Source organism: Lolium perenne, chromosome 4 (assembly GCF_019359855.2).
Source record: "Lolium perenne isolate Kyuss_39 chromosome 4, Kyuss_2.0, whole genome shotgun sequence".
Classification (NCBI taxonomy): domain Eukaryota; kingdom Viridiplantae; phylum Streptophyta; class Magnoliopsida; order Poales; family Poaceae; genus Lolium; species Lolium perenne.
Window position 1 is genome coordinate 261,381,872 of NC_067247.2, and position 27,272 is coordinate 261,409,143.

Below are 27,272 nucleotides of genomic sequence, written 5' to 3' on the forward strand. Positions count from 1 at the left end.
AATGTCCAGAAGTGTTAAGAATGATTGTGTCACCTCTGAACATGTGAATTTTTGATTGTGCACTAACCCTCTAATGAGTTTGCTTGAAGTTTGGTGTGAAGGAAATTTTTAAGGGTCAAGAGAGGAGTATGATATACTATGATCAAGAGGAGTGAAAGCTCTAAGCTTGGGGATGCCCCGGTGGTTCACCCCTGCATATTTTAAGAGGACTCAAGCGTCTAAGCTTGGGGATGCCCAAGGCATCCCCTTCTTCATCAACAACATCATCAGGTTCCTCCCCTGAAACTATATTTTTATTCAGTCACATCTTATGTGGTTTGCTTGGAGCGTCTGTTTGTTTTTGTTTTTGTTTTTGTTTGAATAAAATGGATCCTAGCATTCATTGTGTGGGAGAGAGACACGCTCCGCTGTTGCATATGGACAAATATGTCCTTAGGCTTTACTCATAGTATTCATGGCGAAGGTTGAATCTTCTTCGTTAAATTGTTATATGGTTGGAATCGAGAAATGCTACATGTAGTAATTCTAAAATGTCTTGAATAATTTGATACTTGGCAATTGTTGTGCTCATGTTTAAGCTCTTGCATCATATACTTTGCACCCATTAATGAAGAAATACATAGAGCTTGCTAAAATTTGGTTTGCATATTTTGTCTCTCTAAAGTCTAGATAATTTCTAGTATTGAGTTTTGAACAACAAGGAAGACAGTGTAGAGTCTTATAATGTTTACAATATGTCTTTTATGTGAGTTTTGCTGCACCGGTTCATCCTTGTGTTTGTTTCAAATAAACCTTGCTAGCCTAAACCTTGTATCGAGAGGGAATACTTCTCATGCATCCAAAATCCTTGAGCCAACCACTATGCCATTTGTGTCCACTATACCTACCTACTACATGGTATTTCTCCGCCATTCCAAAGTAAATTGCTTGAGTGCTACCTTTAAATTTCCATCATTCGCCTTTGCAATATATAGCTCATGGGACAAAATAGCCTTAAAAACTAGTGAGGTATTGAATATGTACTTATGCACTTTATCTCTTATTAAGTTGCTTGTTGTGCGATAACCATGTTCCTAGGGACGCCATCAACTCTTTGTTGAATATCATGTGAGTTGCTATGCATGTTCGTCTTGTCTGAAGTAAGGGCGGTTTTCACAACCAAATGGTTTGAGTATGCATACTGTTAGAACATTGGGCCGCTAATTAAAGCCATGAATCATGGTGGAAGTTTCAGTTTGGACATAAAACCTCAATCTCTTATGAGAATATTAACTGTTGTTGAATGCTTAAGCATTAAAAGAGGAGTCCATTATCTGTTGTCTATGTTGTCCCGGTATGGGTGTCTAAGTTGAAGAATGATCAAAAGCGAGAAATCCAATGCGAACTTTCTCCTTAGACCCTTGTACAGGCGGCATAGAGGTACCCCTTTGTGACACTTGGTTGAAACATATGTTATGCAATGATGATCAGTGTTAACCCAAGCTAATTAGGACAAGGTGCGGGCACTATTAGTACACTATGCATGAGGCTTGCAACTTGTAAGATATAATTTACATGATACATATGCTTTATTACTACCGTTGACAAAATTGTTTCATGTTTTCAAAATAAAAGCTCTAGCACAAATATAGCAATCGATGCTTTCCTCTTTGAAGGACCTTTCTTTTACTTTTATGTTGAGTCAGTTCACCTATCTCTCTCCACCTCAAGAAGCAAACACTTGTGTGAACTGTGCATTGATTCCTACATACTTGCATATTGCACTTGTTATATTACTTTACATTGACAATATCCATGAGATATACATGTTATAAGTTGAAAGCAACCGCTGAAACTTAATCTTCCTTTGTGTTGCTTCAATACCTTTACTTTGATTTATTGCTTTATGAGTTAACTCTTATGCAAGACTTATTGATGCTTGTCTTGAAGTACTATTCATGAAAAGTCTTTGCTTTATGATTCATTTGTTTACTCATGTCATTACCATTGTTTTGATCGCTGCATTCATTACATATGCTTACAATAGTATGATCAAGGTTATGATGGCATGTCACTCCAGAAATTATCTTTGTTATCGTTTACCTGCTCGGGACGAGCAGGAACTAAGCTTGGGGATGCTGATACGTCTCCGACGTATCGATAATTTCTTATGTTCCATGCCATATTATTGATGATATCTACATGTTTTATACACATTATATGTCGTATTTATGCATTTTCCGGCACTAACCTATTAACGAGATGCCGAAGAGCCAGTTGCTGTTTTCTGCTGTTTTTGGTTTCAGAAATCCTACAAAGGAAATATTCTCGGAATTGGACGAAATCAACGCCCAGGGTCCTATTTTTGCACGAAGCTTCCAGAAGACCGAGGGGGGAAGGAAGTGGGGCCACGAGGCGCCGCCACAACAGGGCGGCGCGGCCCAGGTCTTGGCCACGCGGCCCTGGTGTGTGGGGCCCTCGTGTGGCCCCCCGCGTTGCCCTTCCGCCTACTTAAAGCCTTCGTCGCGAAACCCCCAGTACCGAGAGCCACGATACGGAAAACCTTCCAGAGACGCCGCCGCCGCCAATCCCATCTCGGGGGATTCAGGAGATCGCCTCCGGCACCCTGCCGGAGAGGGGAATCATCTCCCGGAGGACTCTTCACCGCCATGGTCGCCTTCGGAGTGATGAGTGAGTAGTTCACCCCTGGACTATGGGTCCATAGCAGTAGCTAGATGGTCGTCTTCTCCTTATGTGCTTCATTGTTGGATCTTGTGAGCTGCCTAACATGATCAAGATCATCTATCTGTAATTCTATATGTTGTGTTTGTCGGGATCCGATGGATAGAGAATACTATGTTATGGTGATTATCAATCTATTACCTATGTGTTGTTTATGATCATGCATGCTCTCCGTTATTAGTAGAGGCTCTGGCCAAGTTTTTACTCTTAACTCCAAGAGGGAGTATTTATGCTCGATAGTGGGTTCATGCCTCCATTAAATCTGGGACAGTGACAGAAAGTTCTAAGGTTGTGGATGTGCTGTTGCCACTAGGGATAAAACATTGATGCTATGTCCGAGGATGTAGTTATTGATTACATTACGCACCATACATAATGCAATTGTCTGTTGTTTGCAACTTAATACCGGAAGGGGTTCGGATGATAACCTGAAGGTGGACTTTTTAGGCATAGATGCATGCTGGATAGCGGTCTATGTACTTTGTCGTAATGCCCAATTAAATCTCACAATACTTATCATATCGTGTATGGGCATTGTCATGCCCTCTCTATTTGTCAATTGCCCGACTGTAATTTGTTCACCCAACATGTTATTTATCTTATGGGAGAGACACCTCTAGTGAACTGTGGACCCCGGTCCATTCTTTTACATCGAATACAATCTACTGCAATACTTGTTTTACTGTTTTCTGCAAACAATCATCATCCACACTATACATCTAACCCTTTGTTACAGCAAGCTGGTGAGATTGACAACCTCACTGTTTCGTTGGGGCAAAGTACTTTGGTTGTGTTGTGCAGGTTCCACGTTGGCGCCGGAATCCCTGGTGTTGCGCCGCACTACATCCCGCCGCCATCAACCTTCAACGTGCTTCTTGGCTCCTCCTGGTTCGATAAACCTTGGTTTCTTTCTGAGGGAAAACTTGCTACTGTACGCATCATACCTTCCTCTTGGGGTTCCCAACGGACGTGTGCTGTACACGCCATCACCCTCTCCGCTTCCCTGCGGTTCTTGTTCTTCTTAGTGGTGGCCAACCTAGCAGCCACCTCTGCTGCTACCTGAACCACCAGGTCAGACACGGGCAGAGGGGTGACCTTGGACTCGTACGTGGGCTACGCATCGGGAACTTGGGAAGGGATCTGTGAATCCCCAACGCAGACAAGCGCCTAGCTAAAGTCATCGCAGAAGGAGTCCTACACACATCAATGTATATCCTAAATCGGACAAGCAGTTCATGTCAACGTTAGCAACCGGGCACGTTCATCTAAAATCAGACAAGCAGGTCATGGCAACGGTAGCAACCGGACAAGTTCGTCCTAAATCAGACAAGCAGGTCATGGCAACGGTAGCAACCGGACAAGTTCATCCTAAATCAGACAAGCAGGTCATGGCAACGGTAGCAACCGAACAAGTTCATCCTAAATCAGACAAGCAGGTCATGGCAACGGTAGCAACCAGACAAGTTCATCCTAAATCCGACAAGCAGATCATTCGACTAACCCCTGCTACAAGACCAAACCCTAGACAACATCATGGCAGTACCAACCAGAAATGTCGAATCCTAGCAAGATCATGATAGCTCACCACAATCTGAACTAACCCCTGCTACAAGACCAAGCCCTAGACAAGATCTGACTGCTCCTAACCTAGATCTAAACATTGTCGTGGTACGAGGATAAAGGATGACTTACAGTCATGGCGGGAGGTGAAGATGCACTGGACTAGGAGGTAGCCCAGATGTACTCGCCGCCACCGCCGCCGCTTCAACCGCCGCTAACCAGAGATACGTGCGCCTCTTACCTTCTTTCCGACGGGAGGAGGAGCTCGAAATTTGGGGGGACAGTTGAGGAGGGGGTAGAAATAGGCCATGGGGCGCGGCGGGAGGTGACGGAATCCTTCCCTCCCCCCTTTTCGCTTTTCGCCGATGCGCGCCGCAGCTCCGGCCATCTCCATTCTCGTCTCCGCCCGTGCACCGAAGATTCCCTTTTGCATCAGCGGGCGTGGAGATTTGCCTGCACCGCTGGAAGCTGCCGAACCGGGCGTTCCTCCAGGGCCTGGCCCGACACTGCTTTGAGAACCGGTTCTTGCAAGAACGCGGCTCGGTCCAGGCAACCAAACGGGCCGAAAATTGCTGGCCCAATGCGAGCCAACACTACTAGGAAAAGCCTTATTGCCGGCGCACCAAAAAACGCTATTGCCGGCGCACCAGAGCCCGCCGGTGGGAACAGGCCGGTGGTAATGAGTTACCGTCGGCGCACCAGCTGGTGCACCGGCAGTAACATGAATTATTGATGTCTACGTGTGCTTCTATTCTTGTAGACAGTGTTGGGCCTCCAAGAGCAGAGGTTTGTAGAACAGCAGCAAGTTTCCCTTAAGTGAATCACCCAAGGTTTATCGAACTCAGGGAGGTAGAGGTCAGAGATATCCCTCTCAAGCAACCCTGCAATTAAGATACAAGAAGTCTCTTGTGTCCCCAACACACCCAATACACTTGTCAGATGTATAGGTGCACTAGTTCGGTGAAGAGATAGTGAAATACAAGTAATATGGATGATTATAAGTAACAATTGCAATCTGAAATAAAAATGGCAGCAAGCGAACATGTAGCAGAACTTGTTGGAAACGGTGTTTCAATGCTTAGAAACAAGGCATAGGGATCATACTTTCACTAGTGGAAACTCTCAACAATGATCACATAATAAATAAATAACTTCTCCTCACTTGTGCTACTCTCAAACACTCTCTTGTTGGATAACATACACCATTCATTGTGTAGGGCTACAAGAGCACCCTCAAGCCGGAGTAAACAAGCTCCACAACTTCATAAAGGAATCACACACGATGCGCACACTGTCACCGTCACACCGTGGAGAGTGAATCCGGAGTTCATATTAAAGTAACCTCTAGAGTGCATAATAGACCGTTGCAATTTAGACCGAGTACTAACATAGCATACACACTGTCAACAATAGCTATGAAAGGGGGAATAGATCACATCAATATTATCATAGTAATAGTTAACTTCATAATCTACAAGAGATTACAATCATAACCTACGCCAAGTACTACATGATGCACACACTGTCAACTTTACATCATGGAGGAGGAATAGACTACTTTAATAACATCACTAGAGTAGCACATAGATTAATAGTGATACAAAGCTCATGATCACATAAAGATCACACCATGGGAGAGAGAGATGAACCACATAGCTACCGGTAGAGCCATCAGCCTCGGGGGAGAACTACTCCCTCCTTATCATGGGAGACAGCAACGGCGATGAAGATGGCGGTGGTGTCGATGGAGATGACTCCGGGGGCAATTCCCCGTCCCGGCGGCGTACCAGAACAAAGATTCTGTCCCCCGAAACTTGTCTTCGCGATGGCGGCGGCTACGGAACTCTTCGTGGAATATGACTGGATTCTTTAGGGTTTTCGCGACTGGAAGAATATATAGGCGGAAGGGCGGCGTCGGAGGGGTCCCGAGGGGCCCACACCATAGGGGGGTGCGCCCCCCTCTTGGCCGCGCCGCCAGGTGGGGTGGCCACCTCGTGGCCCCTCTCCGTCTCTGCTTCGGTGTTCTGGAACAATCCGTGGAAAATAAGGCCTTGGGCTTTTGTTTCGTCCAATTCCGAGAATATTTCCTGTGTAGAATTTCTGGAACCAAAAATAGCAGAAAACAGGAACTGGCACTTCGGCATCTTGTTAATAGGTTAGTACCAGAAAATGCATAAAAATTATATAAAGTGTGAACAAAACATGTAGGTATTGTCATAAAACTAGCATGGAACATCAGAAATTATAGATACGTTGGAGACGTATCAAGCATCCCCGACGAACCAGGCCTGGTGCGTCGGCGCTACGTTTTTTCGAAATTCAAAAAAAAGCCCGATCCAGATCTAGATCTAGATCTAGATCTAGCTCGGGTCCTCGAAAACAGTGGCCGTGCGCCGCCTTGTCGTCGTTACCGTGCCGGTGGAGGTGGAAGAGGAGAAGAATGAGGTCGGAGGTGGTGATTTAGGAGGAGGAGGAGGATGATTAGGCCGGAGGTGGTGGTTTAGGAGGAGGAGGAGGATGATTAGGCTGGAGGTGGTGGTTTAGGAGGAGGATGAGAAGATGTCCGGAGGTGGAGGTGGAGGAGGAGGAGGAGAAGGAGAAGGCCGGAGGTGGAGGTAGAGGCCCGAGTTGGTGGAGGTTACCGGAGGAGGAGGAGTTCACCGGAGTAGGAGGAGGAGGAGTTCACCGGAGTAGGAGGAGTTCACCGGAGTAGGAGGAGGAGGAGGTCACCGGAGTAGGAGGAGGTCACCGGAGTAGGAGGAGGAGGAGGCCGTCAGTGAGTATTGCAAGGAGAAGAGGAGGAGGGAAAGAGGAGAAGGGGGAGAAGTGAGGAAGGAGAAGAGAGAGGAGGGCCGGATCCAATATGTAGTACAGCTTACCGCCGGCGCACCTAGTATGGTGGTGCGCCGGGGTGCTTTTTTTCTTTTTTTCACCCAAATCTTAAACCTGAAAAAAGTCATGTTTCTGTTTTCCAATTGACGAATCCATTTTTTGTTCAAACGACAGTAGGTGGTTGAATTCGGATAGCAAATTTCGCGTAGATAGATTTTGATATAAAAAAGTTTTTCATTGGAGGTCGTATGCAACCAGAAATCTCGTTTTACCGAAAGATGACGCCATTTTGCATAATCTATCGAAATTCATTTTTTCAAATTTCCATTAAAACTAGATTACATAATACATGGCCAGTTCAAAGGATTTTATTTTTTAAATTTTCTATCATTTTCTTTTATTTTTTCAAAACTGAAAAGGCGGCGGTCCGGGAGGGGGGGGGGGGGTGTGGAGAGGGAAAATCATGGCTCTTACCCCCGGTGCACCAACATGGTGGTGCGCCGGCAATAAGGGGCTCGAGTTTTTTAACCTTGTCTGGTTCTCTTTGAAATTTATCGCCGGCGCATCTGTCTAGCTTGTGCGTCGGCAGTAAGACACCATCGCCGGTGCGGCGACATATTGGTGCGCCGTCGCTATTTGCCACCGGTGCATGGGCTTGCTAATGCGCCGGTAGTGCTATTTCCATTTATAGGCCTTTTTCTAGTAGTGCAAGGAGGATGCAGGCTACCAAACACGCCCGTAGTTTGTGACATGCAATGGCCAGCACAGGCCTTGCAGCTAGCAACGCATGGGCAAGCACGGAGCAGTTGCATGCATAGCCATTACATGGTTAGGGCAACTCCGGCAGACTCATCCATCCGGTCATGGGTTGTCCGTTTCGGTCCGCGTGGAATGGTGAACAGGCCGCGCACGCTACAACAAGGCGACGCAAACGGACCGATGTGTCCACCCTGATGCATCCGTTCATCAAATTTGGGGAATTGATGCATCGGCGCGGACGCTGTGTTGTGTTGGCAGCGCGTGTGTCCGACCATCGGCCCGGTATATAAGTGTCGCATAACGCTAGTTAATTGTTCATTAGAAACCGACTGCCACTACGCCGTACACGTCTACACCTCCCCGTTGCCCTCGTCCAGCGCCGCCCGCGCAGCCCATGTGGCTGCTTCCTAGCAGCGTGTCCGAGTGTGGTTCTCCCTGCGTTGGGTCTCCCGGCGCTGCTCGTCCTCATGGCGGGCAAAGGCGGCGTTGAGCTCGGCACTGCGCCCTCCTCTCCTCCTCCTCCGCTACGTGCGTCGCCTCCTCCGCCGCCTGCCATGCCACGTCGCGCAACATCGTCGTCGTTGCCTTCGCCCTCGCCTGCAGCGCCACAGACGATTCCTTGCCGTGCTCCCGACGGTCGAGGTCTCTTGTGGCGGACCTGCAGTGCATCTTGCGCACCTGCCAGTCCTCCTCCTCCTTGCCAAGAACAGACCAAGCCATGGCTAAGGCCGCCGCCTCCGCCACGCGGTCCTCCTCCACTGCATCGTTAGCGGCGCGGTACGCCTTGTCGTGCGCCTCCTTTTCCGCATTGGCGGTTGCATCGACCGTCGCCGCCTCCGTCGTTGCTGCCACCGCCTCCGTGGACGCCGCCGCGGCGCGGCGTCGCTCTTGGACGACGATGGTGGCGGCATTGCGCGCCGCATAGCCCAAGAGCGTATGGACGCCTCGTGGCGTCCGGCACGCATGGCCGCCGCGGCGGCCTCATTGTCCACTGCTTGCTTCGCCTGGTGCAACGCCTGCTGAGCCGCCGCCTCGACCACCTCCACCAGCGCTTGCTGCGCCACGTTGCCTTCGTGCTCGAAGACGGCCACTTGGTACCTCGCCTATACACGGGCCATCTCCGTGGCCAGGATCTCCCCCTCCTCATCGGGCGGATGAGGCCATCGGGAGCGGCACATCTCCCTGATGTGGTCCCAGTTGGAGATATTCCGGCGACTCATGTTTTTTCAGTGTTGATTGGGTGTGTTGGTCGATGCCCCGCCGGTGGCCGCCATTTATAGCCTCGTTCTTGGACGGGAAATGGCCGCTAGGCGCGCGAACTATTCCGGTCGCGGCGGGAAGCGGGAAAACGCGCGCGGGCGGGAAACCGGAGTTGTCGTGGGCAGGAACCAAATGGATGTGCGGGAACCATCTACGCACGCGAAGCCAGCGACATCCCATCGCCATTAGAGGCAGAGCGTCATTGTTGACAGCGGCTGGGGAGGGCGATTTAGGTCAGGCCGCTGGACGAGACCACGCGACGCATCCTGTCCACGGGCCGACCCAAACGGACAGAAACGAACCGTTGGAGATGCCCTTACAGCGGGAGAAATGGCAGCAGCGCAGACGGATCGGGACCCACCCATGTGACAAGCAAAAGCATGCGAACATCACAGCAGGAGGAAGCGACCCATCCATGAGAAAACAAGTCTCAATCGTCGATGTGGTTGACTGAACAGATCCAACGGCGCTGGTACGACAGATCCATGCATCCGGATCGGCCGACCGACGGCTAGCGGCCGCTATAAATTTACCAGACTCATCCCTGTAAAAACTAGACCATGAAAAATGGAAATTTTTTTCTCAAAAAAATGGAAATTTAACATTTTTTAAAATTTCAATAAGGCTGCGGCAACGCAAGAGTATTTAGCTGGGCCGTGGCACCCCCATTAATTTTGCTCTTAGATTACCCAGCCTAAAAGGCCCGTTTACTCTGCCTGGGAATGTCGAGTGCCAAGACTGAACCAGAGATTCTTCTCCTTTCTTCTTTCCTTGTTCCTTCCTGAACTTGGGCGTGGAGCCGTGGGCGGCGGCCGGCGGCCGGCGGTGGGGCTCGTCTCGTCCCGTGCTCAGCGGCTCAGGCTGTTCGTCGGCGCCGTGCGCGGTGAGCAGCAGCCGAGCAGCGAACTCAAAGTTCCTGGCGCGGGCGGCCTGGCCCCTGCTCTCCTTCGACCTCTGCCACTGATATCAGCAATGGCAGCAGCAAGTGTACAGCCTCCGCTCAACCCACGAGCGGCGGCGCCTTCGCCGGCAGCTCACACCTCTAACACTCGAAGCCTACAGGACACGCGAGTCCACACCTCCGACCCTTCCCTTCGTGCGATGTTCCTCCGCGCGGTGGACCCCTCCCGCCCCGCCTCCTGGTCGGCCGCTGTCGCCGACCTCCTTTCCTCCGGCGACCCCGTCGCCGCGCTGGCCGTCTTCGCTGCCGCTCTCCGCGCTAACCCCGCCGCGCTTCGCCCGGCCCTTCCCCCCGCCTTCCGCGCAGCCGCCGCCGCCACCTCCCTCGCCGCCGGCCGTCAGCTCCACCTCCTTGCCCTCCGTTCGGGTCTATTCCCCTCCGACCCGTTCTCCGCCTCCGCTCTCCTCCACATGTACCACCACTGCCGCCACCCGCTAGACGCCCGCAAGGCGTTCGACGAAATCCCCAGCCCCAACCCCGTCATTATCACCGCCATGGCCTCCGGCTACGCGCGCAACAGTCTATTCTACCCCTCGCTCGCTCTCTTCCGCGCCTTGCTCGTCTCTGGATCTTCCATGGCGGTGGACGAGGCGGCTGCGCTCGTGGCCTTCTCCGCGTCAGCCCGTGTCTCGGACCGAGGGATTACATCTAGCCTTCATGCGCTCATTGCCAAGATTGGCTTGGACGTGGATGCTGGGGTGGTCAACACAATGCTAGACGCGTATGCCAAGGGCGGTGGCCGTGATCTGGGGGCCGCAAGGAAAGTGTTTGATACGATGGACAAGGATGTGGTGTCCTGGAATTCGATGATTGCGCTCTATGCTCAGAATGGGCTGTCCGCGGAGGCCCTCAGGCTATATGGCAACATGCTGAATGTTGGTGGAGGCATTAGGTGCAATGCTGTGACCTTCTCTGCCGTGTTACTGGCTTGTGCGCATGCTGGGACAATACAGACTGGAAAGCGCATTCATAATCAGGTGAATTACTACTGCCTGCTGAATAAATTACAAATGTTACTTGACCACTTGCATGCTGTTTTGATCAAACGCAATAAAAACAGATGTCTAGATGGCCAGATCACCTGGCCAGATGTTTGGAGTGTGAAGGTTGCGTAGCACCCTGCAATAATTATATGCACGAGGCATCATCAAATACCTTGTTACACACTACTAGTTGCCTGTTGGTGATATCAAATGTTGTTCTTCAGTCTAGATTTTCTGCACCATGTGAGGGATTATGATACAAAATTGTTCCTTTTCTTCGCGAAGCAAAGCTTGGGTCTTGATGCATTGTTACTTGTTAGAAAGAACATATATTTACAAGCCTAATGCTAGACCCAGACAACCGATCGGTCAAGACAAGACCGTGGCCAACAACTGCAGGGCAGACTAGATCTCCACAAATAACTAGATATATGCATCTTGGCAAAAAAAAGCCTGAAAAGATAAACACAGGATGTATATTATTTAATCACTTAGCGGTTCAGAAAATATCTCTTATCAAAATTTGTCCATTAGGCATTCAAATATTCCAGTGAGTATTTGGATTAAGTTTAGCACTTTCTAGGGTAAACATATAAACTCCTGAATTTAAGGATCATTTTTTATCAGTGTGTTTCATACCTATAAGCATGTCCATTCATGAGGTTTGCACATCATTTCCTAGTTCAAGTTATGAGTTGAAATGCTAGGTCAGTTGAATTAATTCGAAATTTTGTTGGTAGATTTGATTATTCTAAGCACCATTACAGTAAGTTGACCACTGGCGCTATATGAGATTGAGCAAGTCAGAAATTAATCTGTTTTCAGTTCCCTGAGCCTTTTACTCATATTGTCCATAGTGCTGTAAAATGCTTTCTATTGTGCTAATGTGATTGAAGTTTCCTCTTATGATATATTGAAAGGTGGTGAGAATGGGTTTGGAGGAAAATGTCTACGTTGGAACTTCTGTAGTCGATATGTATAGCAAGTGCGGAAGAGTTGAAATGGCAAGAAAGGCTTTTGAAAAAATTAAGGAGAAGAATGTCCTTTCATGGTCTGCCTTGATTACTGGCTATGGCATGCATGGTCATGGACAACAAGCCCTTGACATATTTGATGAGATGAGGAGATCAGGGCAAAATCCTAATTACATAACTTTTATATCGGTTTTAGCTGCTTGTAGTCATGCTGGTCTTTTAGATAAGGGACGTTATTGGTACAAAACCATGAAGAAAAAGTTCGGGATTGAGCCTGGTGTGGAACACTTAGGATGCATGGTGGATCTTCTCGGCCGTGCTGGTTGTCTTGATGAGGCTTATGGCCTCATTAAAGAAATGAAGATCAAACCTGATGCTGCTATCTGGGGAGCTCTTCTTAGTGCATGTCGAATCCACAAAAAGGTTGAACTGGCAGAAATTTCGGCGAAAAGATTGTTTGAGTTAGATGCGACTAACAGTGGGTACTATGTTCTACTGTCCAATATATATGCAGAAGCTGGGTTGTGGAAAGATGTGGAGAGAATGAGAGTTATGGTTAAAGCACGAGGAATAGAAAAGCCTCCAGGGTATAGTTCAGTTGAGTTGAAAGGTAAAACCCATGTGTTTTATGTTGGTGATAAGATTCATCCTCAGCACAAGGAGATCTATTCTTATTTGGGGAAACTACTTGAGACAATTCAAGAAGCAGGCTATGTACCAAACACGAGTTCTGTTCTTCATGATTTAGATGAAGAGGAGAAAGAGTCCGCAGTGCGCATCCATAGTGAAAAGCTTGCCGTTGCTTTTGCTCTAATGAATCAGGTCCCGGGTTCGATAATCCATGTAATAAAGAATCTTCGGGTCTGTACAGATTGCCACACAGCAATGAAGTTTATTTCAAGGATCTCTGGACGAGAAATTATTGTCAGAGATTTACAGCGTTTTCATCATTTCAAGGACGGATCATGCTCTTGCGGGGATTATTGGTGACAAACTTACAAGGGAGCTGAGGCTGTGATGCCATTTTCTCTGTCTGTAATATCACTGTTATATGTTACTCTTTCATGTCAAGGTGGATTTGTATCCAAGATACTATATTGTTGCATATTTTCATCTGGATTAGGCTAATGACATTGTCTCGCTGCAATACTGCATTGCTGGCTAGAGCCAGACAAAGTATATGTGATAATATTGAAGGTTAGCATTTTTTTTAAGGTTTTTTCTACTCATTGGTTCAATTTGCATCTTTATGTGGAAGACATGAACTGCCATTGTCAGTTTTGTTTTGTAGTACATGGATTTTTCATTGTCCATTACCATTTTCATATGCTTGTACGCGCCGTTGGACTACATAGCTTGTTTTGAACTTCTACTGTCGAGGCAGCTAAGAACTTTAAATGCATGGATTTATTCGGTCTAGAAATTTATTGAAGAGGCCAACATGACCATGATGTTGTAGCTCCTAATATTTTCAAGGAAACCCTATGATAGTTATCATTTCTAGCAGGTATGTGTTTCTTCTCAATTAAATGTTTACTTGTCAATAAATATAATTTTATGCTATGGAGGAACAAGCACTTGGATGCCACTATGGCTTGAATTCATATATGAAGAAGCTTCAGTACTCTTATTGCAAGTAGAGATGGGTCTCTTACAGCTTAAATGCATGCATTTTACACTGAGATTTTGCTGATTATTCATGACATAGTATAAACAAGGCAATCTTATGTTCAAATAGTAAATATGAAAAAAAAATTGGTTGGTACTATTTGAGATGACTATGTTTTTAGATAGGTTTGGGCAGAACCCTGAACTAAAGATTGCTGACATCTGAAAACCCCAAAAGCCATAGGTTGACTGGTTGTTTTCTTAGTTCTTGTACTTGTCCGTATTTGACATTTATCATATCTTGTTTTTTCTTCTTCTCCATGCTTTTTCTAGTATATCTATATCTGTTGTAGGCCAATATACATCTTATGTGTTGGTGTGCTAAATTTCATGCTTGATTCCGAGATAAATAGTAGTACTGCGGTTTTTTGTGCCCACAAATATCATGATAATCATCCAGCAAGGCTCGAAAGGCAGAGTCATTCCAGAGTTCGGCACTTAAGTGGGATTTGGTTTCTTAGAGGTACTAATATGTTCTTAGAGGCACTTAAGTATTAATAATGAAAAAGTATTAAAGGGCTACGCAGACATAGAAAAAGGGCTTCACTACGATGGTCCCGGAATCAATTACTCAGTTCACTACCGAGGACCATAATAGCCCGGCAAAGAAGATGAAGACAGAAGCTAGGGGATGAGAATTCGAACCTTCAATAGCTCTATTTCACTGGTTAACACCTCTTAGTTGCATTTAGAAAACATCAACGATCAGTACTAGACACTGCGTGCAGAAGAGGTATTTTATATTGGTATGCCAAGCCTTACAGAGAGACCATTCTCCATTAGTTTAGAAGGTCTCAATTTTCCCCTGGGTTTGATGGGTGATACTGTCTTCTCTTTCTAGTTTCCAGAGGAGGAGAAAAACCTCGGTCCTTTTGATCGCTTGGTTTACGTATACCATTTTACCAATGACACTCAGAACCAAACAGTGATGAAGTTCAGCTAATGCTAGATCTCAGTTACTTCATCTATTGAGTAAAACCTGTTCTGTAAAATAAATAAAAATATGCAGCGTGGTTTCTGTGAGTAGGTCCAAAAGTACAGTTGGACAACCTTTAAGTCATCAGCTGAAAGAAATGTCTTTCCCATTGCTTACTTAGATATGCTTGATACTTCTCCTCATTTCCATATGCTTGATATTTCAGAATTTTGGAAAACCTTTCTTTGTGGTTGTTCTTGAGGATGAGGCCTTACCTTAGATTAAGAGACACTTGCAGAAAAAGATGGTGATTTCTCCAAGGTAATGAGGGTTTCTTGGACTAGAGCACCCGGACACAGCTCCAATAAAGGCACACCCTGCTAACCAGTTACGGGTTCCTCTTGTCAGAAACGGTCCTTGGATTGGATATCCTGATAATGCCCACATTATTTTGTTCTTTTTGGCTGGAATTTTGCTAATTGCATGATCTCTATGCTGGACCATCATTCATTTGAGAGACCTGTAAAGATGTATGACAAGACAGTTGTCTGAAACACGAGTGACGTCCTGATATGCAATAATACGAAGCAAGTAGCTGAAACTGAAATTGCTGGCTTGAATACATTGTTTTTCAGAATATGATGGCAGGACTGGTTAAATCAGGTTCATGGAGCCGGTTTCAGAATGGAGGCCCTTTTGGTTTTCAGTAGACAAGGCTGTTTTCTTTTGTCCATTAGGTGCTGTACATAATCAAATAGCTGCTAGGTGGCAAGTTGCTTTTCCTGTGTATTGTTGTTGTGAGATGTACAAGTCTTTTCCTTGTTGATGCCCAAAACGATACTTATATCTCCAGTTATGGTACAGTGCTGTGTCCTTTTACACATTTCAACATTTGTATTCGACTGGCTGCCATCTGCTTAAGTTCAAGTTGTAATACAGGGATGTTCGTTTTGTTGCCTTACCGGACTCTCAGTTTGAATATCTGTAGCTATTCTCTCGTTTGTCTGTTGTACTTTCCCCTTACTTTTATTTTGAAGACTCTCTGTAGTGTAATATTTTTGCAGCTTTCAGACTGAATGAGTAGGGCTTTCAAGGCTCGGTTCGAAATCGCTTGGCATGTTCCAAAATGTTTTGATTCTATGTTGGAGGGTATAATTAAATAGGTAGGTCTAATTATAAAGGAAGCTTCATAAAATTGCAATGGTGAAATTACAATGGTGTCAGGACAGTTTGGAATCCCCCCGCTGATTTTTACTGAAGAGCTGCAGCAGAAGAAGGCAAGGCGAACAATTGGATAAGGATTATATCCCGTCAGCTGGCACCATGGAGCCATGGAGAAGAAGCAGTAGGAGCAAGAGCAGGGTTTGGACCCATAGGAAGCAATTCCTCACTTCGTATGGTAACAAATCTTTTATGATTTAGCAATGCACCATGCAAATTCCATCCCATTCCTTGCCAGGAAGCCTAACCTGCCGCTATACTCAGATTCATTGTATAACCACCAAGCAACCAAAATTGCCCAGCAACTCCATATCACACCTGGTTCCTCTATGCCCCTGCAATCTTTCTACATTCAAACACCCAATACCATGAATTCTGCCCTCACGCTTATCTCCTTCCAGTCCCCCTCTTTCAACCAAAAAAAGCGGAAGATAAGCGCTGGGTAATGGCAAAAAACATTCTCACCAAAGCCCATACAAGCTCATGCGCGCTTTTCCGCCGCTCGTTCTCGCTCTCCGAAGGCACGTGCTCCTTGTCAACGGAGCCGCTCCCCGCCTGCTCAGCCACGTCGTCTCTCGGCGTCCCGGAGTTGGGCTGAGGTCGTGTGCCACTCGTCGTCGCCTGCAACATCGCCGCCAAGGCCCTCTTTAAGGTGTTGCGAGGAGTTCAGCGGTAACACATGTTTCGACTCTCATCTCTAGTGTCAATTTGCTTTGCTGCGCTTGGAGCTCGCTCAGTTGGTTGCTAACCGCGTCGAGGAGGTGTCTCGCCCTCTTCGTGAAGAGGTGGCAAGTCTCAAACTGTTGTTAAAGCACGTGTTGATGTTACTTTGGAGCCGACGGAGGCGTGCTCTTCTGGCGGACAGGAGCTTGCCACCGTGCAGGCTTCGTTTCCGGTTAGCTTCAGAGCAGAAGTTATCGATGGTTGAAATCATGCCAAAGCTACATGAGTTGTGTGCGGAGTCATGTGTGGTGCCTGAGCTTCTAGAGTTGGGTGGTGCTGATGTTATGCCTCCTCCTGTCAAGGAAGTGAGGCATGTGGTTCCTATTGATGTTGGGGTTGCAAAGTCAAACTTGTTGGCAACGGTGCCTGGAGGTGTTGTCGCTAGAGAAGTTTACGATTTTCTCGCCACCTTGGTTGCTACCTACCTAGGATCCGCAGTTGATTGATCGGTGCCTCCTTTGTCATGACATGTCTTTGTCCGCGCGGTGTTGGAGTGTCGAGCTTGAAGTTCGTTCGTGTCGCCATGTGGTTCTTTGTGTGTGCCTAGTGTGGGTGCCGCTCTGTTGTTTGGGTCTTTGTTAAGCTTAGCATGTTTGGGTCTTCGTTAAGCTTGGTAGTGTGGGGGTTGTTGTTATCGATTTTCGCCTGGTTTTCTCCTAAAAACTAGAGTCTCTCTTCTTAATTAATAAATGAGTAAACCTTTTGCTTTCGTTTAAAAAAAAAAAGCTCATACAAGCCGTACTAGGACCAAATGCTACGGGGGACTTGGGAATGCTTACCGCGGAGGTAATACCTCGCCGTCTTCATCCCTGACCGATGCGGTCAAGGAGTTCTGCTCCTCCATCAATGACAGAGACATCACACGGCTCAAGAAGCTGCTTGACCCCTCCAGTTTTGGTTGCAGCTCAACTGGAAGTTCTTTCTTCCAGATATATGCTGGATTCATTCTGTTCTTTTTTCAATTTATTATTCTCCGATTTTTCAATTCATTCTTCTGTACATGTTGAATTCATTCACGTTTTTCATTCATTTTTCCAAAATAAACTGAAGGTGTTGATGTAACCTGGTTCAGTCATTCATTCACGGGTTGAACAAGTTCAGATATATTTTATTCTCTAGCTGGTAATAATAACGATAGTAGCATCGGTTGGATTACAAGTGAGCCAATGGATGATGCATCTCTGCCACACAAACAGCACCGCAAAGGACACTCACTTGTGTGTAGTACTAGTAACTATGTTTCTTTTGTTCAAAACCAAACCTAAAAGACACATGAGCTCGACGACGATATATCCCTCTCTTCTTCTAAGTTCTAAAGAAGCTCCCCCTCCTCATCGGATACATCGTCTTCGCCCCCAAACTGCAACGGAGCACCGAACAGCCTGCTCAACAGCCCCTGGTTCAGTCCACCTATCCCTCTAGCACGGCCAGAGTGCCAGAACCTCGACGCGAAGCCGTGCCACTTGCTGCGACCATCGTCCCCCGACGAGTCACTGCGAGCAACGCTGCATCTACGTGGATCTGGGTAGTAATTCATGACCACACCTTTCCCGTGAGGAGCGACCTCAAGTTCTTGAGAGACTGGCTTCCCCACAATTTGGACATGAGACACGCTGGAAAAGGAAGAACAATAACAAATTAATGTATCAGTGTAATGCAGGAGATGACTGATCATAGTGAGACAATACAGTATCAATCTCCACAAGTGCTCACCATATGTAGTACAAGCCATCCATGGCCTGCTTCTGGACCCTCCCAAGAAGCTCAACCTTCACCACACCGCCAATACACAAAACTGGGTGTGGTAACTTGAAGGATTGTAAAACATTTTCCTGGAATATCACACATCATGTCACTCAGCAGATTAACAGCGCAAGGCGTCTAGATTTTATTAAACAAGGTTAAAATGGCCTCCGTAATAAGCACTCTTGAACACTTGTACCCATTCAAGGCTCTATGTCAGTTATATATATTATCTGTACAAGAGATTCTATGTTAACTGACCTGCAACATTGGAAATTCTGGAGATGTGTAAGTCCAGACATAGTTGCTATCATCAATTAGCTGCCCTTCATTTTCATCGCACACAAGTGTTTCAGGCTCTAGAGGTGATGTTGGATAGCCCATCTTGAACCGGATGCACTTTGCCGAGTAAATCGGATCACCATACTGGAAAAATGCTGCACGGCCGGGAAAGAGTGTTAACACCACAAGCAGCACCACACAGAAAGGAGGCAGTCTTGTCTTAGGACGGACCTTTGAATGGCTGCACCTTGACTTCATCAACGAGGCATAGATCCGCCTGGAGCCTATAAATGAGCCACTCGGGCACGGCGGGGTCCCTCTGCCCCCCGCTGGACCAGTACGACGGTCTCATCTCCACGCGGTCGATAGGCTCGAGGGTGTTCTCGATGGTCTCCTCAGGGAAGTTGTCGGTGCTGGAAGCGCCGATGCAGCGGGTGATGCAGTTCCTGGCGCCGCTGTACGGCGCGAGCAGGCCGTGGGCGAGGTGCATGTACACCATGTGGTCCCGGGAGAGCCTCTCGTCCTCGGCACGAGCGCTCGGCCCAGCGACATCATGGTCTTTGCCGCCGGAGCTGCTGCGCACCTCGACGCGCGCGAAGGTGGACACCTCCGGGCACACCCGTAGGCACTGCATCTTGCTGAACTGGTTGGCAATGACTGGATGAAAGATTCAGGGTTGGGGCATGCTTGTCGGTGAAGAGAAAATCAAACACAGGGTATGTAGGCATTTGTTTTGGGGGGTTGGGGTGTAGCATCATGAAATTTACTCTGCCTCCTCGAATGTATAGCAAATTTAGAATATAGCATGAGCATAGGCATACAGATAGATGAAGTCACGAGCATAGCCCTTTTGTGGATGAGTTTATTTTAGCAAATTTAGAGTAGCATCTAGATAAATTGTTAGATTCGCAGGCATAAGAATGGGCATCTAGATAGATGAAGGTTCAAAAAAAAAAAGGAAACTGGATATACCGACCGAAGGTGCGCCAGGAGCGGGAGACGGCGGAGGCGCGGGCGAGGTCGGCGGGGTCGTGGAGCATGGTGAAGACGGTAGCGGATGTGTCCGGGCCGAGGAAGTCGAGGAAGTCCGTCGACGATTCCGCCACCTCCTCCATCCCGGCCAGCCACCCACCAACCCAAATCTCCTCCTCTCCAAAATCCAAATCCAAACCCTAGCCGAGCAAGGCAGATCGAATGCGGCGAGACAAGCCGAGACGAGGATCTCTTCTCTCCTCTTCCCTTCAGCAATCAATCAGCCTCGGATGGATAGAGGGTTTGGGGGAAATCAAATCAAAATCAGCACGGGGGAGCCTGGGGGTGAGACGACGACGACGACGACGACAGAATGGGGTTGGCCAAAACGGAACGACCGATAGACCGAACCTCCTTAATAAGAGGTCAATTTGCTATGTCCTATTATTGCAATGCCGACACGCCATCTACCCTTTTTTTTCTTCTCCTGTTTTGTAAAAATACATATGTGGTACATTGACGGTCAAATTGGAGAAAACTCGTCGACAGTTATATTTTTTTTAACTAATTCGTCCGTCTGAATGTTTGTCTAAATTTAGAGGTATCTATATATTTCCTCCGATTTATATTAATTGATTTAACTTTGTCTAGTCATCGATGTATCTAATTAACAAATGCATCTAGACATATATCTTTATTTAGACAAAGTTAAGTCAATTAATTTAAATCAGAGGGATTACTAAAAAGTGTCAAAATACATCCAAATTTAGATAAATTTAGGACATCTTTTACATATAGAGGTAATATTAAGGATCGTACATATGCCATCCAATGACCATCAGCAACAAAAATATATGATTTCCGCCTTCTTGTGAGACAAGAATAACTAACTCCGCAAACCGGGTGGTTAGGTTCATTGTGGTAAAACCAGCCCACCTAGGCTATTCTTTCAGTGGTAGGTGTCGTGCTCGTCAACAACGTGGCGTCTGTGGTGACTTCATCAACCTCAAGATCTGTCGGCTTAGTTTCTTGGAGGTGCTCATCGGGTTTACGATTTAGGGTGTGCGTTCATAGGGGTGAGTGCACATGCGTGTTTATGAACATTTACGTTGTACTTTGTTCTCAAAAAGAAAAAGAAAAAACTAACTACCCCCGAAGATTGTAACTCCAAACTTATGCGGAATTGTGAACGAGTTTAGTTTGAGAGCCCCGTTTTAGAACACGGGCTCACCCGAGTCCTTATAAGAAAATTTGGAATGATATTCAAAATTCTCTTAAAAACTAATATTTAATGTTGGATATATAATGATATGTGATATATGTATCTAAAAAGTCCCACTAAAATATGCTATATTTTGAGCTCCACGTGTCTTTTTTTGTGTAGGTCATATATGAAAAATATTTCCACGAAATTTGTGTCGTACAGACTAGATATGTTGATTTGTTTGTTGCTTTTATTCAGAATTTTTAAATATTTCGAAATATAGCTTTTGATATTTTCGAAGGCTCTAATAAGACTTTTCCGTTGAGTTGATCCTATAATAAAAGGGATGGCACGATTGTCATAGTTGCTTGCCGACAAAATCTATGGAAAACCACCCCCAGACGAGAAAGCACCACAATTTCCACCGTCTTCTGGTAATATGACAAACTAAGCAAGGAATCAACGTAGCAATATAAGGGGATGGATGGAAATCCATTCAGCAACATAACATCTCTGCAGACTCAGCATTGGAGAATTCCCACACAATGAAGTTCTTGTTTCAGTTCCCCTGCTGCTCGTGTTTCTGCTACATCAAGAGGAAGAAGAGCAAAACAACGGAGGAGGCGGCCAAGCATGTCTGAAGCCAGTCCGGTGCAAACTCCGTTGAAATTTACATGCACACGTGTGCAAAAGTCTGCCTAGATATATGTATGGAGTGGCATATCAATGCACTCTGTTTCACCGTGTAAAATGACAAGTTGTCTTCTATATGAATAAATTAAAGTATGTTCGGTGGCTAGCTTCTCTTGTCTTTTTCTGTAGCTTCTGGTTTATGGATTCCAATTTCCTGCATCTGTTGTTCAATTGGGACAAAACCAGTCTCTGCAAGAAACCTGCAATGAAGAAATTGTGGTTCACTAATTATTCATCACAACATAAGTGTAGATCACATGCGGGAACAGAATGGAGGATACCTGTTAAGAAGCACAAACAGAACCACGCCAATGGTTATGAGCAAAAAAACATGCCCAACGATCACAAAGTCACTTGAGAAGAAGGCCAGATAGAGCATTGCACTAAAACAGCACGCTAGTAGCAAAAATGTCATCTGGAGCACAATCCATGTTGGGGCCTATTCCAAAAGCACAAAGGGACATGATTATGATTAAAACTGGGAGTGAATATAATGAAGATGCCATGATCCAAAAGAGAACTTAAGATTGAATATAATGCACATCGCATTATTTCTTAGGATGGGATAAAATCAAATTTAAGACTGAACATAATGCACAACGCAACATTTCTTACATTAACACCAGAAGACAAGGCTCCCACCAAGATAGCTTCAGCTGATGATATTTTATTTGGGGAGTGACCTTCCATTCTCACCTGCCCGGAAAAAATAAGAATACATGAAAGAGTGGGTACATGAGAAGACCATAAAACCATAGGACACAATATACTCTGAGTTATAAAATAAAGATCACGCCAATAACTTTCCTGGGTAAACCAATACTTTGAAGAGATATCTACGTCAAATGAGCATCCCAGACTCCTTATAGCTGACTTTCTTACCGACATCTTCGAACCAGTCAACCATGTGAATTTCTCACCGACCTAGCTCAAGCACACCAGTAGTCATAAGCTACCAACATATCTCACTGGCCTAGTTTTACTGTTTTATTACTGGCCTGGCTTTAAAAGAAATCTCCCAAAATATGCGGCGGTATGCAGGATTACTGAACAAAATCATTTAGCCTAGATAAACAACAATATGCAACCATGAATGTAAATAAACTCATCCCTTGCCTTAACATTGATGTCACCCTTAAGAAGCTACCCTAAGATAAGAACAATATTAGAAGCTAAGGGCATTTACAAAGGTCGACTCCTATCTCCCAGTGCAGGATACTCTTATGTGAAAGAGAGATGAAGAGGATAGAAAATGTGCCCGACTCTTTGGGCTAAGAGTCAACCTTATGGCTTTTGTACGCTGGCTATTTATTTCTTTTGAAGACACATCCCATTGTATGAAGTATTTTTTATCGACTCTAAATTACTGAATACTCAACGACTGACTCTACCTTTGTGGATGCCCTAATCGCAGCTAAGCCTCAGAAAAGAACTCCCCAAAACCCCGTTTGGTTGTCGAATTTTCACTTACCATATACTTCATTTTCTTGCTGTTTAATTTGCATTTTAATGCCACTGTTATCCAAACATAAGAAATGATATCACTGCTGGTAACTACAGAAAAAGTTATGCAATTTTCATGTTGTGACCAAATTTTAATTTCGCCTTCTTCTTTAGGAAAATACGATAAACAAAAAAGTGATTTAATTTCAAACTGCCAGACTGCAGTTGTAATTTGGTGATGTCTTTTACACAGCTAATCAAAAATTTGATACTGATAAAGAATATACTGTTTGAAAGCTAAAAACATAACCTACAACTTTTCGTTCAGGTGCACACAACTTCAAATTGTTAACACATTGGAACCATATATAAGGACAAGCTCTGTATTCTCGACCCAGGTCCCCTCGCAAAAACTTAAAAAACATCTCCAACCAGACATCTAAAATTACACCAGAAATCAGATTCAGTCCACTAGAGAATCCTACCAGTAACCTACCTTTGCTCTGTGAATCCCGAATGGGCAAAGAATCTGACAAAATATGAGGGTGTTTTCTCTCTTTCTTCTTCCTACCCCTTTCTCCTAATTGAACTGTCTGCTCATCCATCCGCGTGCAGCAGCAAGCACCAGAACCTCACAGCATTCTCTCTTCAGGCAGCACGCTGCGGCTCCCGACAACCAACTCCTTTGCTGCTAGGTCTTGAGGGCCTGCTATCCCGCAGGAGCAGCTGGCCACATGGATAAAGGCGACAGCCAGCTTGCTGTGCATGACCTGCTGAGGCTCCGTGGGGTTGCTGACGGCTCCGGAACTCCAGGTGGCGGCGATGTATTGTTTTGCGAGTGAGGTGAGGTATGAAGGAGAGAGAAAACAGAGGCTTCATGGGATTTTGTTTTATGCATCCAAAACAGAATATTTTGTAACAATGAAACAGCTTTGAAGTGCAGTTTCTACTGAAATCAAGCCGGCATTATTTGATTGATTCTCCAAAATTCCAGATAATTGTTTTTTCTCTGAAATCCGCTTGAACTCCTAATTAGCATTATGCTAGAGAGTGTAAATGTAGCCCATAAAAATCGACTAAACTGTGTGGTTGAAAACTAAGGGCATCTCCAATGTGCGAATAAGGACGGTCTTAAGGACACTACTGGCAACCTCATACATTGCTACGCTTGGTCTTGCCAGAAATCCTTGCAGTCAACCACATCCGTGAGGTCAAGCCATAGGAATAGGAAATTGATTCAATCTCTCTCTTCTTTCCAGGGCACGCAACTTGACGGCCACCACTACCTGAGACAAAAGACCTAGCTGGGGAAACGCAGCGAGCTCCGCTAGCGAAGGCCACACAGAAGATTTTCGGGGAGAGGGATAGGTGGGCATGGTGAAGGAGACCCAACCGGAGCCTTGCTTTTAGTGCATTGTCTTGGCTTTAACAGATACCAGCATGTAGTTTTTTTTTGGATGTATTCATGTAAATTATACTTGGCATACATAGTAACATGATACTTTTAAAAAATACTGTAGAGGCCTCCTCTACAGTTTCCCTGGTCAGAAAACAAAACATGATACTTGCATACTCAAGTCAAGATAAATCTAGAACAACTTTATCCAAATATAGAAAATTCCGGATTCGCTCCACTTAGTTGACCTGGGTGAATGCTTTAGTTTATTTACTGAAACTCAGATAAGTCATCCCAAGCAGAGATCCATCATAACCTGCTCTTCTATCCTCACCAGGGGCAACTATTAGACCAAAATCACCAAATATCCCAACTTAAGCATTATAGTTGAAACGAAAATGCCGCAATTTATTAAGAAAAAATCTTAGAACTTTGCGTGGTCCATATATAAGCAGTGGTGAAATTGATTAGCTGACATCTAGAACAAGAGAATCATTCATCAGTGGCAGCAAGGGAAATTGTGTTGGTTGTTACAAGAAACAGAATAACAGATCTACAATGCATCAGCATCATAAATGTTTTCGCGGGAGGGGAAAAATTCTGAACAATTATTACAGTGTTCGTCTGGCTAGTCTGATGAACAGTGTTTTGTATGAACAAGTGAAATCATATTTCTTGATCAAAAAATATATATGCAGGCGTGAAAGCAAAAAGAAGTGGATACCCTAATGCCTAATTCAGAGATCTGCCAGAAACTAAGCCCTTTAATAAACCACCCTAAAAACAAAACTCAATTGCCAACTCCAACTATCCAACATAGTACAGATAAAACATGACACAAAGTTAATCCTGGAGTTGTTTCAGTTTTTGGAGTTGCTTTAGTTTGTGGAATTGTTGACTGATTGGGTAATTTTGGCACTCATGTAGAAGATCTCTCCATCTACAAAATGCACTAAATCAATTGTTCAATTCACGCCTTAAAATGATACGGATGTAATTTGTAAAGGCACTGACAAGTACCTAGTCCTCGGATGGCGTCTCGGCGAGCAGTGGAGGGAGAGGTAGGCAGCAGAAGTCCAGAGCAGGGGACAGGGGAGAGGAGTGGCGGCGGAGAGGGGATTAGATCGGTGGGAGCCTGGAAGATCCCGCCTTGCGCTCTGCCCTCGTCGTCGCGCTGCTCTCTTCAGTCTGGCCAGAGGGAACGGGCGGGCAGACTGACAAACGACGAGGGGAGCTGCGAGGCGGCGCGGCAGATCGGCGACGGCGACGAGGATAGCGTGGCGTCGCAGCGGGCGTGTGCAGAAAGGTTCGTCGCTGAGTCCTCGTCGGGTAAGAAAATTGCACAAAACCAGCAGAATTCGGAATAGGGTTTCAAAAGGTCTCTATTATTGGATAGGGGGTTTGTGCACGACTGCACCCGAGTGCATGCAACTTTTATTTAAAATGTATTTAAAACATATTTAAAAATGTTAGAAAAAAAATGTCTCGGATTTATCTTAACATGTTACATGCTCACAAAGTTGTTTCAGAAAAAATTGACATGCTTTGTGACCTGTGTAAAAAAAACAAAACAATAGCAGGAGAAATATCGGTTTTCTGTGAAACTTTACATGCGTCAACATGTGGATTTTTTTCCTAATTTTTTAAAATTTTAAAAGTATGTTTTGTACATACCGATCAGTTTTGGGTTTCCATCTATTATTCAATTTTTCTCATAAAACCACCACGCTCGTCCCTCTATCTGTTTGCAGATAACACTAATCGCACAATTTAGCCCGTTTGATGCTCTTTCGGATGATCCCACTATTAGTGTTGACATGGCATGATGTTATTGGATGTATTTTCTATAGAAAACACCTCTATATATTGTACAAACTCCATGTGTGAAGGATGTTCGAGATTTGTCTAAATTAGAATGTATCAATACAATAAGAGATGTCTAAATACATCTAAATTTAGATAAACTTACTTCATCCTTTTATGGTCAGAGATAATATCTAAAATAGAACACGCAATAGAAAAAAAAATCTCAAAGCGCGAGCAAAAACAAGATGCAATCTAAAGTAGATGCAACTAACGAGATAAGAAGGGCGGCATGCCCTTGACGTACACAAGCGGAAAACTTTGATCAAATTTGGTTGACCAAGACATTTTCGTGATCCAACTGATCCAGCACTGCAATGAACGGTAATTTCGAGATTAGCACATGTATGTCTCGGTGACGGTCTCATTCTTCTTGATCTAACAAGAGATGGGGAGAGGTAGATGGGATCTAGGCCAACAACACGACGTGATGGTGGCTATGGTGGAGATTCTCACGGGCATGGCTTCGCTAAGCCAACACACGGGAAGGAGGAGGAGCAGCAGGTGAGGCAGCTAGGGTTTCAAGTACCCCTCCCCCGCACTGTCCCTCCCCCTCCCAAGGCTCCCGTGTGGCCAGGGGGAGACTTGCCTCCGAAGGCATCTCCCCCCTCTTTCCTTATTTGGGACTTAATTAGGGTCTACCCCTCCCTGACCACATGGGCCAAGAATGGTGTGGCTCTCTAGCCCATGTAAGGCTCGGGTGCCCCCTTTGGGACCATGTGGACCCTCTTGGGAAGGTGGGTCCCACCATGCCCCCCCTAGACAATCCGGAATATTCTCGATACTCTGTCGGAAATTTTCGAAACTTTCCCAAAACCATAAACCCAACTTTCCTAATATGAAACGTTATCTCCAAACCATTCTAGAACTCCTCGTGATATCCCGAGTCCTATCCGATACTGCGAACAAACTTTGAACTCGCCATTTAATAATATCCAGAGCTACCCTTGCATTACCAAACGTTAAGTGTGTGGCCCTATATTTCGAGAACGTGCAGACATGACCGAAACATCTCTCCGGTCAATAATCATTAGCGGGACCTCGATATTCTTAATGACTCCCACACATTGAACGAAGATATTTATCAGGTGGACCATG

At 45.6% G+C, this 27,272-nt stretch overlaps 3 protein-coding genes across 6 annotated transcripts; 1 reads left to right on the forward strand and 2 right to left on the reverse strand.

Moving 5' to 3' along the window:
- Nucleotides 1-9,878: 9,878 nt before the first annotated feature.
- LOC127332102 (pentatricopeptide repeat-containing protein At3g26782, mitochondrial) lies at nt 9,879-15,534 on the forward strand. 4 transcript variants are annotated; one of them, XR_007870197.2, is made up of 3 exons: nt 9,879-11,070; nt 11,997-13,557; nt 14,861-15,534. XR_007870197.2 is itself a non-coding variant. In XM_051358358.2 (2 exons), the coding sequence occupies exons 1-2, from the start codon at nt 10,105-10,107 to the stop codon at nt 13,038-13,040; spliced, it is 2,010 nt and encodes a 669-aa protein (XP_051214318.1). In that variant the 5' UTR covers nt 9,879-10,104; the 3' UTR covers nt 13,041-15,534. The 4 variants fall into 4 exon arrangements, 1 of the variants encoding a protein (XP_051214318.1); XR_011743585.1 differs by having other exon boundaries at nt 11,997-13,247; nt 13,329-15,534; XR_011743586.1 differs by having other exon boundaries at nt 11,997-13,247; nt 13,342-15,534.
- Nucleotides 15,535-17,665: 2,131 nt separating this feature from the next.
- Nucleotides 17,666-19,924, reverse strand: LOC127332101 (F-box protein At4g00755). The gene is made up of 5 exons (XM_051358357.2): nt 19,580-19,924; nt 18,835-19,260; nt 18,583-18,758; nt 18,292-18,410; nt 17,666-18,191 (listed from the first exon to the last, which is right to left on the reverse strand). The coding sequence occupies exons 1-5, from the start codon at nt 19,716-19,718 to the stop codon at nt 17,891-17,893; spliced, it is 1,161 nt and encodes a 386-aa protein (XP_051214317.1). The 5' UTR covers nt 19,719-19,924; the 3' UTR covers nt 17,666-17,890.
- A 1,328-nt stretch (nt 19,925-21,252) lies between these two features.
- LOC127332100 (uncharacterized) lies at nt 21,253-25,659 on the reverse strand. The gene is made up of 4 exons (XM_051358356.2): nt 25,332-25,659; nt 22,088-22,168; nt 21,754-21,911; nt 21,253-21,672 (listed from the first exon to the last, which is right to left on the reverse strand). Exons 2-4 carry the CDS (start codon nt 22,160-22,162, stop codon nt 21,576-21,578), a joined length of 330 nt encoding a protein of 109 aa, XP_051214316.1. The 5' UTR covers nt 22,163-22,168; nt 25,332-25,659; the 3' UTR covers nt 21,253-21,575.
- Between the last annotated feature and the right edge of the window lie 1,613 nt (nt 25,660-27,272).

What these genes read in the sequence shown, in the direction of transcription:
- LOC127332100 (XM_051358356.2), bottom strand. Translation starts at nt 22,162, where the DNA reads ATGGAAGGTCACTCCCCAAATAAAATATCATCAGCTGAAGCTATCTTG. An exon ending in CCTTGTCTTCTGGTGTTAAT is followed by an intron (nt 21,912 to 22,087) that starts GTAAGAAATGTT and finishes CTTTTGGAATAG; the next exon opens with GCCCCAACATGGATTGTGCT. An exon ending in CTGTTTGTGCTTCTTAACAG is followed by an intron (nt 21,673 to 21,753) that starts GTATCCTCCATT and finishes TCTTCATTGCAG; the next exon opens with GTTTCTTGCAGAGACTGGTT.
- LOC127332102 (XM_051358358.2), top strand. Translation starts at nt 10,105, where the DNA reads ATGGCAGCAGCAAGTGTACAGCCTCCGCTCAACCCACGAGCGGCGGCG. An exon ending in GAAAGCGCATTCATAATCAG is followed by an intron (nt 11,071 to 11,996) that starts GTGAATTACTAC and finishes ATATATTGAAAG; the next exon opens with GTGGTGAGAATGGGTTTGGA.
- LOC127332101 (XM_051358357.2), bottom strand. Translation starts at nt 19,718, where the DNA reads ATGGAGGAGGTGGCGGAATCGTCGACGGACTTCCTCGACTTCCTCGGC. An exon ending in CAAGGTGCAGCCATTCAAAG is followed by an intron (nt 18,759 to 18,834) that starts GTCCGTCCTAAG and finishes CCGGCCGTGCAG; the next exon opens with CATTTTTCCAGTATGGTGAT. An exon ending in CAGAATTTCCAATGTTGCAG is followed by an intron (nt 18,411 to 18,582) that starts GTCAGTTAACAT and finishes GTGATATTCCAG; the next exon opens with GAAAATGTTTTACAATCCTT.